The following is a 19,463-nucleotide window of genomic DNA, read 5'->3' as shown; positions in this document are numbered from 1 at the left end:
TACAACTAACATGATAAAATCTTTACTCTGAAATGTTAGTCCTTGAAGGAGCTTGTGAAACAACTCAGTCTTGCCCTCTTGAAGGCAAGAAAGTAATGATTTTTTTAAAAAAAATCAATAAAAGTAGGACATAAAACCCATAATAATAGAACTTTAAAGCCAGGACAGACTCTTGAAATGATGTGACCACGTCTGCATTTGGTGCTTGAGAGAGTGGGAGTACAGTGGAAAAGGCCCACCCCTGCTGTGGTTTTGCACAGAGAAGGTAAATTCCAGAAGAAAGCAAAGTAGCATCTGCTAGGCTAGGATATGATCTGATTTGAGAGCAATTTGGGCATGTACAGCCTGTTCCTTTGTAGTTTAGATAAAACCTGTAGTGTATTTATGGTTGATATTTGAGGGGTTTATTCAAGTAAAAGATAGCAAATACTTAAGGTGTCACTCCTGGGTTTTCCAAATCCCAAAGACAAGAGGGCTGGGAGTATAAAAAGAACAGTAACCCTAAAGGATCGTAGTAGTCATAGAAGAGATGTGTTTGGATATTTATAAAGGCTTATTCTAAGGTAGGATCTTGGACATAAGGAATTTTATGTGCTAAAAATGAGTTTTACTGGTTTTTTGTGTCATTCTTGTTGGTGGTTTTCATTTAAAGATTTTTTTTTTCTCATAAATTTTTGTGTCATTAACCTTACATAAACTCCTCATTGCATGTTTTATTAACCCTTGGTATATTCATTTTCTTCTGACTTGAAAGAGTAACCCATTAGAATTTAACCCTGATGTCTTGAAGAAGTCTGCAGTTCAGAAAGCTTTAAAGGTAAACTAATAGCTTCCCTTTGAAAAGTTAATTGAAACATATTGAAAGAGATGATGCTTTTTAACTCTCATGAGTCTGTTGACAAATTGCCTCCCTACTAATGTAGTAATTAGTTGTCTAGTTAGAGCTTTTTTTGTTACCCAAGAATTAGTAGTTAGAAGAATTTGTTAACTTTGAAGATAAAATTTATGAAGTACCAACATGATACATTAAGCCGTCTGTCCTGTTGGCCTTAGGCACCAGTATCTAAGATGGTTTTAAATCATCTGCGTTTTAATTGGATTTGAATTTGTGAACATGGTGAAATAGAAGATCTGTTTAAAAACTTAACCAGTTTCGAGATTATGATTTGTAGATATTCTTCCCTTGTGCACTGTGACTATCCATTTGGAAATCACCTCTTCCAATATGCTGAGTTAGGGCCGTTTCTGAGTCGGTGACCTCATGGCTTCTGGTGCTGCTGGGTTTGGGTGACAGATCTTTCGAGAAGCTTTAAATTTCATCAAATGAGGTATATTGAAAACTAAGCTCCACTCCCTAAAACAACATGAATGTGTATTTTCTGGCTAAATTGTGAACTTTTCGATGACTTACAGTGTTCTGTTATTTTTCCTCTGATTTCTTTGAACATTTAGGCTTAAATATTTGGGGGGGTGGTGGATTAAATGTCATTGTTTTAAGAAAACTCTATCCGAAGGAATCAGGAATGGTTTTAATCAGCTTCATGTAGGAAAATAAGTTCAGCTTTACAAGCGAGGAGGACAAACCGTGTCTGCTTTCTGACATAGTATTTATTTAGCCCTTACCTACCCTGAGACGAAGTGTGGCCTAGCAGAGAATTACTCCTTTGCAGTACTAGTTAGCACAGAAGTTGAAGTAACTACTCCCAGAACACTGGAAGGAACTAGATCAGCAGTCTCTCCTCACTGTTTCTGTGGTATCTAAGGGTCATTGACCAGCAAGACATTATGGCTGGAGGGAAGGCGCTAAGCCAGACTGTCTGGGTTTGAACTGCAGCCTGGTCCACTCACCAGTGTGACCTAGAGCGAGATGCTCAGTCCTCTGTTACTTACAGACTGGAAGCGACAGGATCTTTTTTGGAGTATCGACTTAATAAGATCATGTGCGTAAAAGAGCTCAGTGTAGAGATTAATTATTATGACATTTAATTTAACCCTAACAACAAGGCTTTTTGGTATTGTGTCCATCTTTTAAACATGAAAACCAAGGTTCAAATAGATTAAATTTGTAGGTCTCAGTAATCAGTTGCAAACAGCTGAAATTTAATTCAAGACCGTCTAACTTAAAAACTCCTATTTTGGGGGTGCCTGGCTGGCTCAGTCAGTAGAGCATGTGACTTAATCACAGGATCGTGAGTTCAAGCCCCACGTTGGGCATGGAGCCTACTTAAAATATAGAAAACTAAATGTTAAAAAAATTTTAAACTCATTATTTTCATTATACCTGTATATCTGACTTGTGCTCATGCATTTTGAATATTGCATCACGGTAGAAGACTTAGTGATTTTATCTTATTTCATGAAATCTCAAACATCATTTATTTAAAAATAGACCATTATTTTATATACTAAGAAAGAAATAAAAAAAGTTCCAGTTTGGGCTTGATAGTGTTTGTGTTTATTGGAAGGATTTTTAGGCTTAGGATAAATACAGATTTTTATTACATCACACACAACAAAAGGAAAATGGAAGCAAAATAAATCAGTTAAATAAAGAACAACTATCTTACAGTTAGGACCTGCCTAGAAACAGGTACATAGTTACCAACTGTAAGTTTCATTCTGTTTCCAAGAGATGTTAGAAAGTTAAAAAAAAAAAAAAAAGTGTGTCTCAGAATTGATAAGGTCTACAGTAACTGTAGGAATGAAAGGCTACTTTTCTGAGATGCAGGAAGCCCAGAAGCAGCTTTTGTATCAACGCAGTTGCTGTATCAGCAGCCGCTGTAGCTGAAGATGACTTTATTTCCCTGAAATGTAACGGAGTCTTGGCCCGTGGCACTGGGTGGCACTGTGAGGGAGGATGCCCCTCCTTGAAGGCCAGACTGTTACCCAGCCACACCCAACTGCATGGGAAGTTCAGAAATAGAATTTTCACGTACATACAAAGGACTTGCGCTCAGCTGGACCTCCGGGCTTCCAGAGTGAAAGGAAGGATTTTGGGGAAAAGTTAGTATTCTCTGCCACAGTAGTCTGTAGCCTTGGATATTTTTTTTAACAATATTTATTTCACTTTTCAGAATTTATTCTCATCAAAAAGATGAACCAGAAAATAAATTATCACAGTATGTTTGGGCTAGTAATATTTATTCCGATAATCATAAATTTGATGCCTGTTTCTGTCATTGCTACGGTGTTGAGGATTGACTCTGAAATTGTTTAACTAAAAAACACTTTTGTGACCTTCTAATTAATTCCCACTAACAGATATTTAACTGCATCTTCTTGTGGGGCTAAGTTATAAATACACCTCATGTCCCATATATGTTGTGTTTTACTATGTTCTATCACCCGTCTGCTAAAGTATGCTTACCATTTTTTTTCTTACTCCTGAATTTATCTCATATTTATATCTGCTTAATTTAATGCAATTCTAGATTGATGTTTGTTCTTCCAGTCAGAATTACTTAGGAGCTGGTAAGCAAGATTTGTTACCTGATAGCTATATGTTTGCACAGAAGGTACTAAGTTAAAAATGTGAAGACTCTGATACTTTGTAGTATTTTTATTATTTCAGCCAGGGGACTGTTTTTTGAATTGTACACTCCTGCCTTTGCCCTTCTTTGTGCTTTTCTGTTTCCATTCGCTGCACTTAACTCATCTTCTTATACCAGTAAGATAAGTTTTAAGAGCTGGAATTAGTGTTAAAGATTTTTGGAAGATTCCATCTTTCCAAAGTAACTTGCTTTAAAAATAAAAGACCTTAGCATTTAAAAAGCATAAGCAAACAGGAATTTTCTTCATTTATCTCATGGCAGATACAGTTTGCTTTGGGATGTGCTCAGCAGTTATTTTTCCAATTAAAATTTTCCCAGAGATTCCTTGTAACTGAAGTATCAGAAATAAATAGAAATGACTATTAATAAGAGCCAATAATCTCATTTTTAATAAGCCCCATTTCAAGACGTATGCTTGCTTATTTTGTCTGTTTTTTGTTTTTGGATAGTCAGGGAAGAAAATAAACAGCAATCCAAACCCTCTTGTCCAGATGTCAGTTGGACACAAGGCCCAGGAGAGCAAGGTAAGATTCTGACTAGTCCCTATGATGTCACTGTTGCTGCTCTTAGAGGAGGACTGTCAGCCGGTGAATGGTGTAGGCATGAGATCATTGATTTCCATATCTTTCTCTTATTTTCTCAAATCAGTCAACTCATATAGATAACCGTACTTCTTTATTGGGTAACAAATATATTGTTGGTTTTTAAAATGACATTAAAAAATTGTAGTAGCCTTTGCTTGATTTCATGGGTGAATGACACGGGATAAAGTTCTAAGTTTTCTTTGAATGCTCTGTAAATACTTTGTTAGAAAGATAGCCAACAGTCCTTAAAATTCAACAAACACAATTCTATCCAAGAGTCAAGGGCAGGGGCATCTGGGTGGCTCAGTGGGTTAAAGCCTTTGCCTTCGGCTCAGGTCATGATCTCAGGGCCCTGGGATCGAGCCCCACAATGGGCTCTCTTCTCAGCGGGGAGCCTGCTTCCCCCTCTCTCTCTGCCTGCCTCTCTGCCTACTTGTCACCTCTGTCTGTCAAATAAATAAAATAAATAAATAAAATCTTTTAAAAAAAGAAAAAAGAGTCAAGGGCAATGCTGTTGCTGTAACGTCTTCCACTTTCTTAATGGAAGAAAAGCATTTCAGGGATTATTTAGAGCTGTAGGCCATTGTTCACTTTTAAAATGTTCACAGCAAATAAAATCTTAAAAAAAAAAATAAATGTTCACAGTTTCGGAAGCTTCCTGAGTTACCGGCGTTCTGTAGAAGAGGTAGAACACAGCAGCCGACGTCTTGTCTTTGGGACGGGCACACAGCTGGGTTCCCTAACAGTTAACTTCCCACTCCGAGAGCTTTGGACCGTCTGTGTCTTTGAACACTTTTCACAATTAATACATAACAGCACTTGCTTGGTGAATCAGTGCCCTGGAATTTAATTAAAGTCACCCTGAGCTTCCAAACACAGTGAATGAATGAATGAACCCACAGTCTCGGTAGCCTTTTTCCTCAGAAAATAGCACAGAGCTGATATTTGGTGATTTCTTTCAGATTCGGTACAAAACCAATGAACCCGTGTGGGAGGAGAACTTCACCTTCTTCATTCACAATCCCAAGCGCCAGGACCTCGAAGTCGAGGTATTTTATTTGCATTTTTTAGTAGAATTGTAGAAATATAACCAACATACGAAGCACTGCACGGATTTGAAGAGTACAGTTTATGGGACCCATTGTCATAATCGGTATATTTTTGTCAGACTTAATACGTCACACTTTTTGATCTGTAATTTTTTTTCAATTTTCAACTTTGGGTGCTTGTTTCTAGTATCTAGAAATGCGACTGACTTTTGTATATTGATATATTATTTTACTTGGTTACTCTCAGCCGTTCATGGCTATTTTAGGATTGCCTTCTATATGGCAGTCCCGTTTTCTGTTAATGATGTCACTTCTACTTCTGGGTTTACAGTCTGGGCGCCTTTTACTTCCTTTTCTTGCCTTGTTACCCTGCCGTGGCCCTCCCACTTCTGGACCAAGTAGACATCTCTGCCTCCTTCCCGATCTCTAGGGGAGAGAGCCTTGGGGTTTCACCGTTAAGTCTGTTACTTTTTCAGAAGTTTCCTTCTACTCCGGCTGCTAACTAGTTTGCTCAGCGTTTTTTTCATGAATGGATATTGAATTTTCTCAGAGGCTTTTCTACAGCTATTGAGATGGTCATACGGTTTTTCCTTTTATGTTCGTAAATGTGGTAAAATACATTGTTGATTTTCAGATGTTAAACCTTGCAGACCTTTATTTGGGGATAAACGCCACTTGGTCATGACGCAGTATCCTTTTTATGTATTCAATCTAACTTACTAAAATTTGGTGACGAATTTTTGTATCTTAGTCATGAAGGATACTGATCTATAAGTTTGTGTTCTTATGGTGCTAGTTTTTGTATCAGGGTAATGCTGCTGTCCTCCTAGAATGTGCTGGGGAGTGTTCTTTCTGGCATTTTTCTAGAAGAGTTTAGGTAGAATCGGGTTTTTTCCTACATGCTTGGAGAATTCCACCAGTGAAGCCGTCTTGACCTGTAGTTTTGTAAGAAGGAGCTTAAACACAAACTAGTTTCCATTATAGATATGGATCTTTCTAGGTTATCTATTTTTTTCTTGATGATTTTTTATATTTATGCCTTTCAAGGAATTCATCCATTTCATCTAAATTGTTGAATTTCTTGGCACAACATTATTCAGAATATCCCTTTAATGTCCTTTTAGTATCCTAGAAAGATGTTCCCTTTCTTGTTCCTGATATTGGTAATTTTCTTGTTCCCTCTCTTTTCCCTGATCAGTTTGGCAAGAGGTTTATAGTTTTATTTTCTCAAAGGACCATCTTGCACTGTTTCTAGGTAAAAAATCTGCTGCTGTTAAAGTTTAGAAAATTTCTGACCAGGACTTCACATTCCCCTGCCCCGGGTGTCTCTTGTGTCGTCGGTCCCCTCCTCTTTTGTTCATCTCAGACATATTTTCCATCTTAGAAGTGAACATTTGGGTCTTTTTCTCTTCCATGTCTTTCTTGTACGTTCTTGTGTTTAGTGTGAGAGTTTCCGATGCCTTGTTACTCATTCTGTCGTCGGTGTGGTTGCTGGGTCTGCTGCTGGGGGTGATTTTCCTTCATTACGGCTCGTATGTTCCTGCCGGTTTGGTTGCCTGGTCGTTTCTCGTTGTGAATTTTACATTCTTGAGTGCTGAGTTTTTGTATTCCTTTAAATATTTTGGAGTTTTGTTCTCATTTGCAAGTAAGTAACTTGGACACTAAGCCTTTCAAGGTTTGATTAGTTTTGTTAGGCAGGCCCAACAGCCTTTTAATCTTGGGATCATGTGGTCTCGCTAATCGGATGCCCTGGTGTTGAGATTTCTCGTCTCTGTTTGGAATGGATACTGTCCGCAGGCCTCTGTGCTCTGGGAATTGTCCCCTGCTCCTCCTGGGGCATTGTTCCTGGCCTCAGGTAGTTTGCTAGCTCATGTGCTGATTGGCTGAAGATGAGGGATCTTCATAGGCCTCGAGCTCTCTTGGAACCTCCTGCTCCCTGATTTCCTCACCCTTCCTCCTTCCGGGCAACGACTCACATCTCTCGGGTCCTCGTGCCGTAATCAGGGCCTGGACACTGTCTAGGCAGGGCCTAGTTGTCAGGCTCACATCACTTGGTGTCCATGCTCTCAGGGCGCTGCTGTGTCCAGTGTTTCATGTTGTCCAGCCCAGAACCCATCATCTCGTTTTGTCTGGTTCTTAAGCTAACATGGGACGCTAAGTTTAGGTCTGGCTACTCCGTCGTGGCCAGAAGTACAAGTCCTCCGCGTGTTTGAACGTACATAATGTATATAAAGAATAGACTTCGGAGGGTCCGAGCTTCCTGAGTGTACACCTGTTCCTCTCCGTGGTCGTGTGTTCTGCCCTTCGCTCCGAGTCGCTTGGCCTCCAGGAAAGTGCCAAGTGGATCACACAGCCCGTGTCGCATTCCCATTGCTGACGTGCTAAACATGCCAGTCTAAAGAATCCTGGCTCCCTCTTTTTTTTTGGTATGTCCTATTTCCCAGCATTCAGTCTTTGAGAAGTTTGAGGGCCTCCCTTTTCCGTTTGGCTTGTACAGCTCTGACTTTGGTCCTCAGCCCCTTGAGATAGTGAGGTCTGAGAGGGGGTGTCTTGCACTGGGTTATCGTAGCTCCTGGACTGTCAGTCATGCCCAGCCTGGTCCATTTTTCTGTGTTTGCTCTTTTATATTCCTGCTTTCTGTTTTATACAAAATGTGTATGTTTAGCTAATTGTTTATTTTGTGTTTGTCTAGCTAATTTTTTCTTCATAAATTGTACTGTTTTTCAAATAATCTATACTTACAGGATCTTTAATTTTTTTTTTAATTTTATTTATTTAAGGGATGCCTGGGTGGCTCCGTTGGTTAAGTGTCTGCCTTCAGCTCAGGTCCTGATCTCAGGGTCCTGGGATCGAGCCCCGTGGCAGGCGCCCCTGCTCAGCAGGGAGTCTGCTTGTTCTTCTGTCCGTCCCCCCGCTTGTGCATGTGCACACACACTCTCTCTCAAACAAAAAAATCTTTTAAAAAATGCTTTTATGATTACAGTTTAAAAAGAAATAAGCAATCAGGCTTTTAAATGTTCCCGTTTAGTCGTCTTTGAGCCCTTACTTTCACATAGCCCATGAAATCTCCAGCATTCTCGCTCTCGTTCAGCTATTCTGTGTTACTGGGACACCTGGATGGTTCTGTAGGTAGAGCGTGGCGATCTTGATCTCAGGGTCATGAGTTCAAGCCCCACTTTGGGCGTGGGGCCTACTTTAAAAAAAGAATATATTTTTAAAACAAAGCTATACTGTATTCCAACACTCTAATGGGACTGACACTGGCTGCAGAAGTCGTGGTAGAGGCTCTTATCCAGGAGACAGAAACTGCCCTTAAAGCGTACACTGCGGATTTTCAGAACAACCAGGTAGATTTTAAATAGGGAATGTTTAAAAGGCACTTAGAAGGGGCACCTGGGGGGCTCTGTCAGTTACTGATTTGCCTTCGGCTCAGGTCATGATCCCAGGGGCCTAGGAGCGAGTCCCGCATCGGGCTCCCTGCTCAGCGGGGAGCCTGCTTCTCCTTCTCTCTCTGCTGCTCCCCCTACTTGTGCTTTTTCTCGGTCAAATAAAATCTTTTGAAAAAATAAAAAATACAAGGCACTTAGAAATGTTTTTCTCTGTAAACAAGGATCACCAGTAGAAACTTGATAGACACATCACCATGAATGTGTATTGTCACCATTTTCACAGAATTTAAGACATTTCTTCCTAATCTTCGGATTTGTGTAGACTGCTGCCTCTTAACTCACAGTTCTTATGGATTCTTGAAACACAGTGCTCCGTCTGTGCTCGTTAAAACTGTGATGAGGAAGTGACCTGCACGTGGGGCTTGGACACAATGTAACCTCACTCATCACAGCATTCTGAGGGCATCCACTGTGTGAGTCATTTATGAGAACCCTACCTAGAGATGTCAGAAGTGTTTTTTAAAGACTGGATTGTGGACATTTATATGCTTTCTGTCTTTACCTTCGCAGCTGAGTGTGTTCTGTCATGTGTCCCTCAGGTCAAAGATGAACAGCATCAGTGTTCTCTGGGACATCTGAAGATCCCTCTCAGTCAGCTGCTCACCAGTGATGACATGACCATGAACCAGCGGTTCCAGCTCAGTGATTCAGGGCCCAACAGCACTCTGAAGATGAAGATCGCCCTCAGGGTACTGCGGTCTTCTGCGGCACGTGGGAGAGTGCACGGGGCAACGGGCAGCACTGCTGGCACTCCTGGGCCCTGCTCCAGAGCAGGGCAGAGGGCCTGGGGCACTTGTGTGCGGAGCAGAGACTACTGCTGACGGTTTCCAGATGCCCAAGGGAGAGAGAACTGAGGCCTGGACTCAGACATTTGCCCAAGTTGGTGTTTTTGATTGCTCGAAGCAGGCCAAGTTAAATTTTCTTTTTTTCTTTTTTCTTTTTTTTTATTTATTTATTTGACAGAGAGAGATCACAAGTCGGCAGAGAGGCAGGCAGAGAGAGAAGGGAGGAAGCAGGCTCCCTGCTGAGCAGAGAGCCCAATGCAGGGCTCGATCCCAGGACCCTGGGATCATGACCTGAGCCGAAGGCAGAGGCTTTAACCCACTGAGCCACCCAGGCGCCCCAAGTTAAATTTTCAGAAGTCATTCAAGAGGGAAAAATTAATAAAATTCTACAAGGTGGTAGACATTATAAACAAAAAAGTTTTTGTCTAAAATAGTGATCCTTATGAGTGCCTAAGGAAATGTTCAAAATTAATAAAGTTGGCAAACAAATGAAAAATGCTAAAACTCACTAATTTTTAAAATGCAAATTAAAAAGAACCCACTTTTTTAAAAAATTAAAGCAAACTTAGTGGAGGATGCAGCGTACCTGGTCTCTTGGCGCTTGGTCCTGACTCTGGGGATGGGTACGGGTTCTGCAGGAAGGCCTGCAGTGTCTCCTGGCCATGAACGATAGAGCCCCTTCAACCAGGAACCCTTTCTCTGCAAATCTGACTTTCAGTGAGAGGACAGAATGCAGAGAGACCATGAACAGAAAGATGTTCGCTGCAGCTTTGTATACAGAGGCAGGGAGAGGCGGCGCCGTCCCAGTGACCGCAGGTGCAGGGTTGTGAGCACAGGCTCTGCTCACAGAGTGTTGCACACCCGGACACTACAGACGAACGCCAGCAAAGCACAGGGTCCACGCGCGCACGCGAGCTGAGGAGCGCAAGGCCTGCCCCGCATCGAGGCTGCTGTGTGTAGTGGCCCGCTGGGCAGGGTGTCCTTGCCGCTCATCCGGTCTTGGGGGCGCGCGGCCCATGCCCACCCAGCAGTGACGTCCCCCGCGCGGGAACGCGCGCAGATGGGAGAGGCTGAAGAGAAACACCCAGAGGGGACATTTACGTCACAGAAGTGATACTCTGATTCGTCAGACTTCACTTTTTCTAAGCTGTCACATGGCATTACTCTAATAGCGGAGTGAGTGAACATACAGACTAGACTGTTCAGAATGTTTTGTGCCAGCTTTTAAAGAAACATTTGCAAATGACTATATCTGAAGCCATTCAGGTATCAGGCTGTTCTAGTGTCACTGACTTTTTTTGCTTTTTAAGTTTTTATTTATTTTTTTTTTTTATTTGACGGAAAGAGAGACACAGCGAGAGGGGGGGTGGGAGACAGAGAAGCAGGCTTCCCGCTGAGCAGGGAGCCCGATGCAGGGCTCCATCCCAGGACCCTGAGATCATGACCCGAGCCGAAGGCAGATACTCAGCGTCTGAGCCACCCAGGCGCCCCTAGTGTCACTGACTTTAATTTTATGTTTGTTTTCACTTCTAGGTACTCCACCTCGAAAAGCAAGAAAGGTCTCCAGACCACCAACACTCAGCTCAAGTAAAGCGACCCTCTGTTTCTAAAGAAGGGAGGAAGATATCTGTGAGATCTCAGAAGTCCGCGTCACCAGGCTCTGGTGACAGCAGCACAGCCCCGTGCACTCCAGTCATCGGGAGCAGCAGTAAGCCTGGCATGGAAGAGAGAGCCCAGCCTGTGGAGGCCAGCCCCCAGGGGCCGCGAGACCTGGGCAGGAGCTCCTCCAGCCTCCAGACCAGTACCACCTGCTCCCCCAGCCATGTCTCCGTTAAGGAGCCCACCCCAAGCATAGCCTCCGACATATCACTGCCCATCGCCACCCAGGAGCTTCGGCAGAGACTACGGCAGCTGGAAAAGTAACTAGACACCTCCTTTGTTCTTTCCTGCTGCAGGTGGGGGGGACATCATCTTAAGTTAGTTAGAAGAGCTTGAGGTGGCTTTGGCCTTTGGCTCACTGAGTCCTTGACTTTGAAAATAAACCTCCTGTTTTCTTGGACCTAATATTTGGCTCGTTTAAGGATCAGGAAGCAGTGGGGTAACAGGTTCCATGAATAGAAAAGGGTCTGAAGCTGTGGTGTGCCTGTCCTCAGACCAGGAAGACAGGATCTAGAGCTGATGTGTGCTCTAAGCACAGCAACTGTGTCTGTGCTATAAGAACAGGTCCTGTGTGCTTAGTGTTCTGACCTCTGGCCGTTGTTGTCTAGTGCTTGGATTCATAGATGTGTCCCTGCGCTCTTGAGAGGAGGCAGACAGCTTACAGTTACCACAGGCTTCAGACGTTAGCCTTTTCCTCTCAGCGGAAGGAATAAACTTGCCCTTTGAAGCCGTTCTTCCTGTCCGTCGTTCTCAGGGGTGTGTTGAGGAATCGGAAGTGGAGGCAGAGCTGAAATGAGTGCTCCTGGGGGGAGAGGAAGGATGCTGGTCTGTGACCCCCACGGCACACTTCTCTCCTTCGTCCTTTCTCATTTCCACTATTTTGGAAAAAAGAAACCAGTCCCTTCCTCTCTTGCTTTAAAAGCAACTAGAATTGTAAATAAGAAAGCACCTTCTCTCAGGAACCAAATCTGGGAGTAGCCGGCATGGTCTTGGGTGCATCGCGCCAGAGCAGCCGTCGGCGGTCTTGGGAGTCTGTGCCTCGGCCCTGAGAGAGAAAGCCAAGGGGTCCTGTTTTGTCAGAGAGGCTGCTGGACAGAGCACGCAACGTGTGTGGGGCTTTGAGCAAGCGTCTGTCGTTTGGGGGAGTCTCATTTTTACCATGCGTCCTAACTGAACAAGCTACGTTATGTTGAACCCTTACTTGAATTATGAGTTCAGCTGGTTGATTGAGAGTCCAAAGTTCAGACTTTGTTCACGTCCACGGGCAGTGTGGTTCCTTCCCGTGCCAGTGACGCACGGCCTTCAGTTCTTAGGAGAGCATTAACCTTCTGCTTTGCTTCCCCAGTGGGACGACCCTGGGCCAGTCGCCTCTGGGGCAGATCCAGCTAACCATCCGGCACAGCTCCCAGCGGAACAAGCTCGTGGTGGTCGTGCACTCCTGCAGGTGAGCTGGGCCCCCGGGGCAGCCGTTACACAGGGAGCAGAGCACTGAGTTCTGGCCTCACCAAAGTCATGAGATTGTACCATAACCCCAGTATTCAGTGTTGTGTCCTTGCTTTGGTCTCGACATTATTTCGCAGGTGAGTATCTTCTATTCAGAGCCATTTTGGTTGCTTCGTAATAGACTCTTCAGTTGCCATCCTGGATATTTAGTTTTACATGTAACATGGTAACGAAAATATTTTTTCTTCAAGTGTCTCTTTGGGATTAAATTTCCAGGAGTAAGCTTATATCAATTCGAAAGATCCAGAAAAGTTTATGGGATCGTGATGGCATTGCCAGTAGTCTCTCAGGACTGTTTCTGTGGCTTACCAGTTCACACTGGCACCTGAGGGTACAGGTGTGCCTCCCCCCCCAACCCCCAGTCGGGAACAGTGTATCGTACAGTACGCTAATGTAGTAAGTGTAACATGAGATGCCAGTGTTGCTATAATTTGTATTTGATTAGTGATGACAGTATGCAGCCAACTAATTATTTCCTTTTTAGGTAACTCGCCCATCTCAGTAGAAGTTATGATATAAATGTATGACATAAATATTTGGATCTTACAAAAGACTTTTAGAAACATAGGAAGTTGAAATTAGTGACATTTAGAAAAACTGTGTAAATAGAGGGTTCAGTTTCGCACCTGTTTCTCGAGCACCTTATGTGCTCTTGCTGTGAGAGAATTACTGTCTCACCAAATAATCCCCTAACTAGATTTTCAAGTTGATCAGTAAGCAAATAATATGAAGTGGTCGCACGTAATTAAATGCTAGACTGTGTCTGGCTCAGACCAGTTGTCCTAAGAGCAGAGCAGCACGGGCTGCACAAAGGAGGTGAAAGGTTTAGGTGATTGAAGGGCGGGGAGTGGAGCGAGCCGCTGAGCCGGCCCCGAGGAGGGTGGTGGCCTCGCCTCGCTGGGGTCTGCCGAAGCCTGCTTCCCCTGCTGGAAGGAAGGCTTCTCCCTCCCTGGGAGAAGACGCACAGTGTAAGTACGTTAGAGTACTTTAAAGCAGAGCGGGGTACCAGAATGTCCCCCAAATACTGGGCTCGAGAAATGGAGGCAGAAGTCGCCTCCGCCAGCGAGTGAGCCCAGGCTGAAGACAGAAGCGCACGTTGCTCCTTCGCGCTTCTCCGTGGTTTAAAATAAATGGGAAATCAGAACAGTGAATTTGAGCGTGACGCTTGCTGTCATTTTCCTGGATTCTAATATCTAGTGTTCTCTGGTTTGTGTCATAAGAAATCTCATTGCCTTCTCTGAAGATGGCTCTGACCCCTATGTCCGCATGTATTTGTTACCAGACAAGAGGAGATCAGGAAGGAGAAAAACACACGTGTCAAAGAAAACACTGAACCCCGTGTTTGACCAGAGGTATGAGGTTTACTCAGGATGGGGTGGGGGGCAGCCTCTTGAATCATCAGATACGGAAGGCTTGATCAATACCTTTGAATGACTGATGCATTCAGACCAGCACCGTGTTGCAAAGTGTCTGTGAAGAACTCCACATTAGCACCCACAGACTTGCCAGCATAAACAAACATGTTGAACTTCATCTAGAAGCAACATACCTAGTAAGTCCAAGTTGTGAACACTGTGGAAGAGAGACTCGTGATTGAGGACCTTAAAGAACTTGATTTTGTGGGGTTGTATCTTTTGGTTTTTGAGTTATAAATAAAAACTGAGAATTAAAAATTTTTTCCTTTACATTTTTATTTAAATTCTAGTTAGTGAACATACAGTGTAATTACGGTTTCAGGAGTAGAATTGAGTGGTTCATCACTTATCTACAAGACCTAATGCTTGATTTTAAATTTTATTTTAAAAAACAATAGTAAACCTATAACATCTTAAAATCGTTTTCTGAAAAACAACTAGTTTCCAAGGCAATAAAAAATTTGTATATAAATAAATGTCATTATTTAACATTTTTGCAGATCTCTTTAAAGGTTTGTCTTAATAAATGTCCTACTGCTTCTGCTGTCAGTCTGATGTGCTCATCTCCAGAGAGGGTCTGTGGAGGGGGCCTCTCCTCAGGCCACCTTTACATAAACCTCAGTCTGTGCAGACTGGGTGTCACACGCTACAGCTCTGTAGCTAAAAATCCACTAGCATTTGGGGAAGTAAAGTCAGATGGTGTCAAAGTATCTGTCACTTTTGTTTACATTTATCTTTAAAGGCACTGGTCGTAACTTCACGCCAACAACTCTGTTTAAACCACGGTCGTAAACGGGCAGGTGCGCCAAATCATGGTGTGGGCGTGTTTTGACGGTGCTCTCGCTTAGCCCGCAGCATGTAAGGATTCTCCACCTGCAAGCCTGGGTTTCTGGCTGCTCCTGCCCCATGGAAAGGCCAGCTGCATTCCAGTCACGGCCCTGCAGGCTCTCTGTCCTCTGCTTTACCAGAGACGCTGCCTCACAACAGCCCGGCCCCAGCCAGCTTTGAAGACTTGGTGCCCTGGAGGCATTTTAGTTTGTGGCACCTGACCAGCCGTTAAAAAGTGCACTGCAGATCTGTTCCCTTCCATGAGGTTGCACGTCACTTAGTTCGCTCACCCAGAGGTGGTAATTTGTGCTCTGTAGTCTTTAGGCCTGGATGATGAACTTGTCTGGACCCCCTGATGTGTCCTATAAACATCCCCAGTGCGCCCCACCCCCCCACCACGTTGCTATAACTATTATAAACACAGCACCCCTCCCGCACATGAGGGAGCCACAGGCAGTAGGGCCTTTCCCATACTTACGGTGCAAGAGTCCCCACGTATGTTTGGAAAATAATGGGAAAAATTTGTTTTTGAGTCTTTAGGAAATGCCAGATTCAAACACTGAACAGAGTTCAATTATGTAATAAAAAATCAACATAACATTTGGAACTGTCTCATCAGCAGAAATGTCATTTTTTAGTTATAATAAAATACAGTAAAGTTATTGGGGAAATTTAAGGAAGGTCCTCTTTTTTCCATGTCAGCTTTGATTTCAGTGTTTCATTACCAGAAGTGCAGAGGAGAACATTGGATGTAGCAGTGAAGAACAGTGGCGGCTTCCTGTCCAAAGATAAAGGGCTTCTTGGCAAAGTAAGCTTAAAAAATAGCCTTGGTCAGTTCCTATATCTTATGAACATTAAACTCTTACCCAAAATGCATTTTTTAGACCATATTTAAATAAGTGGAAAAGGGTGAACTTCCTTTGTAATTATGCTTATTTATAAAATAGTAGACTGTGAAAGACCGTGCTGTCTAAAACCTGAGTACATTCTGAAGATTATTTTTACGTATTCATATAGTTAGCATATTACTCATCTAACAAATTAGTGGCTTTATTTCTCTGAATTTATTCTAGTCTTTGTCTAAATTCACATGTAACTCTTGCGTAAGATTGTATGTTCTTTAACATTAAATGTACACAGAGGTCAGGTTAGGGAAGAGGGAGTTTTCAGTTAGAGATCGCAGTGACGGTGATCCATACCAGCCGTGCTGCCGTTAGTGGCACGTGCACCAGTGTTTCTGTGAATCGTCGTACTGAGTCTTCTTAACAGAATTTTGAGACTGCTGGGTACAGGGTGGGGCTCTTGCGACCCACCATATCATTCACGGGGGTCCTAGCGCTCAGAACGCTGACAGGGAAAGACTTAAGAGAGCAGAGAGTGGGATTTCCATGCTGAGGCAGGAGGAGGTTGGGGAGGCTGGGGGGATTTGGGGGGCGCGTGCGCAGGGGCCGCTCCACCCGCTGTGACCAATGTTGTTCCGCCCACAGGTGTTGGTCGGTCTGGCGTCTGAAGAACTAGCCAGGGGTTGGACCCAGTGGTGAGTGTCCCACCACAGATGAGCCCTGTGTGTTTCCTTCACAGCACTGTCCCCAGCTGACCTCAGGTCTGTCCTCCTCTCCCTGTGCACCCCTAGGTACGACCTCACAGAAGATGGCACGAGACCACACGTGGTGACGTAGTCCATCTGGCGCGAGGAGCCCGCCCTGGTGTCCCCACCCACCCCGTGTGCTCAGAGCACACCCTCCCGCACATGTACCAATACTGGTTTTATAATTTCAGTGTATTTAGTTATATAAATCTTCATAGTTTTATAAACCATGTTGACATTTTAGGCATATTTGGCCAATATTATCGTTAGATTTTATATGTTTAATTTTCTGTAGTATTTCACCTGTTATAATAGTGTGTAATAGGGTAGCAGTTAGTTACTGTGTCACGTAAAGGGGTTTGTCAGTTTTCTCTGCCAGGAACCGGATGTATATATGTGCTTTACTGTTGCCTTGTTTTGTACACACTGAGGTACACTATGCCATGTAAATAGACTATTTTTTATAATCTCTACATGCTGGTTTGAATTCTGAAGAAAATGGATTAAGGAAATATATTTTTTTCTTCTATAATGTATTAAATTCTTATGACAGATAATCACTTTGTCTTCACAGGGTAAAGTTCTCAGTGACCAGTTTTATGGTGTTTCTTATTAAAAAGGCCGAAAGTTTAAATATTAGTATACTTCTGCCCATCATGAATGATGAAAGTATTCAAAATACTACCAGTTTCATAAGGATGTATTGTTGAGAGTTAGTTGAAGTGCTTATAAGGAAGAGTGTAACTGAGTAATACAGAATACTAAGAGCATTGCCATGATCCATAAATCATGGGGCACTAATTTGAAATTTCTTACGTAAAATGAAATGTCTTAAGTTTATTTTTAATTGCTTGATACAAGTTATTCATGAAATAGTACACAGATACACAGTTACACTTCCTAAAATAGAACACAAATTTTCAGTGTTTTCCCAGCCTGTGAAGACAGGCTCACGTAGTCACCACGAAGTGTGTGGGGTGGGTCTTAAGTAGGCGGGAAGTCGTTTTGAAAACCGACAGCTCATCCATCCAGCCGTCGGTGCGACGCCGTCCGCCGGACCCCCTGCGTGAGGCCGCCGGCTGCTGGGCCGAGGGCTCTGGCTCCGCGGTTGGTGACTGTAAATAACCATTTCCTCACTTTATGCCATGACTGACCTCAGTACTGGGATATTGTTGTACAGCTTTTGTTTTGGGATATTTGTTTTCTTTTTGGGTTAGTATAGCATGTTCATAGACCCGAGGCTCTGCAGCCACGTCATTTCCTGAGCGCGTCTCTGAGAAGCGTGTGATGCAAAGGACTTCCTTCGCCGCGAGAACATTCTAGAGTCGTGTATTCAGAGACCGAGGGAGTGGAGCTCGGTGACCGGACCTGGAGAGCTCGTGGACTCACGGACTGCTCGTGTGACCAAAATACCGAAGTGCCTGTGGTGGGCGCTGGTGTGACTTCTGCACACTCCTGCCTTCCCGCGATTTCACGTGGGTTTTAACTGACACGTGGAACCGTGGGTTTGTTCATAATGGAGTCTGTAGTTCACGACACTCTTCACGTCACCGTAAAGACTGCATAACCCCACCGTTTCCTAGTTAGTGAAACCTCACTGTCAGCCGTGTCCAGTGTTCATGTACAGGAGGGAGTTTATTAATGTTTCGATGCACACACAAACTAGGTGCACACAAATAAGCTGTGGTGGTTTAGTAGCCTGGTGCAGGCAGGGAACTACTTACTAAATCTCGTTGCCTGCCCATGTATTAGATTTGTTTTCTTCAATTCAGTCTGTTGAAGGGCTTCTGGCATAATCTATAAAAAGAGAACTGCTCACTGAAACGCTTCATACCAATCATTTTTACCAACACCCTAACCATGGGGGTTTTGCAGTCATGTGCTCACCTGTTTGGTACATATTTACCTTATGGAATGCTTTATTTAACAAATGAGACAAAATAAATACAAGGAAAGGTAGAAAGCCAGTTAGCAGCATGACACGGGCCTTGTGACCCAGGGACCGGGGAGCCTGGAGACAGACCTTCTGCAGGTCCGGAGGCCTCTGGCAGTGGACTTTGTTCTGTTCTGCTTGAAAGGAAAGGAAGAAAGGAAAGGGACAACTCTAAAGACGTAAAACGCTTCCCGAGGTGATTCCGTCCTGTGGCAACGTGAGCATTTACTGAGAAGCTCTGCTGTCCCGTGGGGAGGGGTGAGAATGACCCATGAGGCCAGCCTCGGCACTCCAGGGTCCTGGCGATGGAGAACACTTGAGTCCTCCAGATGTTCATCACTGCTCCTTAATAATCGGTTCGTGCAGGAAAAGGGAACGTTATCTTTTCTATATTGAGCCAAACCAATGGGAGGAAAATTAAGTGGCTTTGAATTCTGTTAGTTTGTCCCTGTGAGTTGCTTATCCAGTGCCTTAAAATACGGAAGTGTGGCAGTGGCGCTTTCAGGTTTCAGATCACAGCTGTACTCGCCGGAAAATACGTTCTGCCCTCGGGGAGTTCGCGTCGCTGATACGCTTCAGCAGGAGGTCAGCCCTTCAGGAACCGTGCGGACCAGCGTGTGTGTGTTTATACTCTGGTCGCTGCCCGTTGCAAGTGGGAAACAGAGGGTGTTTTTTAATTATTATTATACAATGTCCTTTTTGATCAACTAATTTTACGTGACAATGCATGTATTTATTCAATAAACTTTTATGTTACTTGTGATTTGTTTTTCTTTTGTCTTTTGAAGTGAAGTTTTCAGTGTGGGATCAAATATTTTGAAAAGTAGACACAGTACATTATGTATACGTTCTGTGTTTGAATTCCTTCATTTCCAGAAGAACAGGTCACTGATACTGGGCCTCTTGTTCCATCTTCATGACCAAGGTGGGGCTCAAACCCACGACGCTGAGATCGAAAGTCAGATGCCCCACCAGCCGGGCCGGCCAGGCGCCCCTCTCTTGTTCCCATCTTAATTTGACTCTCCTCTGCCTGCCTTAGACTTAGGGTTTTAACAACAGCTCTTACGAAGGACAGTCACAAGTAGGAAAAATAGTCTTTGAGGGTCTTCTCGGAGCCCT

The 19,463-nt window shown here is 43.7% G+C and overlaps 1 protein-coding gene across 2 annotated transcripts in view; it reads left to right on the top strand.

The window, feature by feature from the left end:
• The window catches only part of ESYT2 (extended synaptotagmin 2), a 78,521-nt gene extending 59,414 nt beyond the window's left edge, over positions 1-19,107 (top strand). Inside the window, exons 14-23 of one of the 2 annotated variants that reach the window (XM_080818121.1) lie at positions 755-817; positions 4,001-4,075; positions 5,098-5,184; positions 9,173-9,322; positions 10,952-11,337; positions 12,423-12,521; positions 13,801-13,932; positions 15,526-15,631; positions 16,311-16,360; positions 16,457-19,107. In XM_080818121.1, the coding sequence (XP_080674247.1) occupies positions 755-817; positions 4,001-4,075; positions 5,098-5,184; positions 9,173-9,322; positions 10,952-11,337; positions 12,423-12,521; positions 13,801-13,932; positions 15,526-15,631; positions 16,311-16,360; positions 16,457-16,502 (1,194 nt within the window). In that variant the 3' untranslated portion in view covers positions 16,503-19,107. The remainder of the gene's footprint in view (positions 1-754; positions 818-4,000; positions 4,076-5,097; positions 5,185-9,172; positions 9,323-10,951; positions 11,338-12,422; positions 12,522-13,800; positions 13,933-15,525; positions 15,632-16,310; positions 16,361-16,456) is intronic. The other variant, XM_080818122.1, reaches the window with a different exon arrangement.
• Positions 19,108-19,463: the final 356 nt, after the last annotated feature.

This window comes from Martes martes (assembly GCF_963455335.1).
Source record: "Martes martes genome assembly, chromosome: 11".
NCBI lineage: Eukaryota > Metazoa > Chordata > Mammalia > Carnivora > Mustelidae > Martes > Martes martes.
This window is presented reverse-complemented; position numbering and strand designations above follow the sequence as displayed.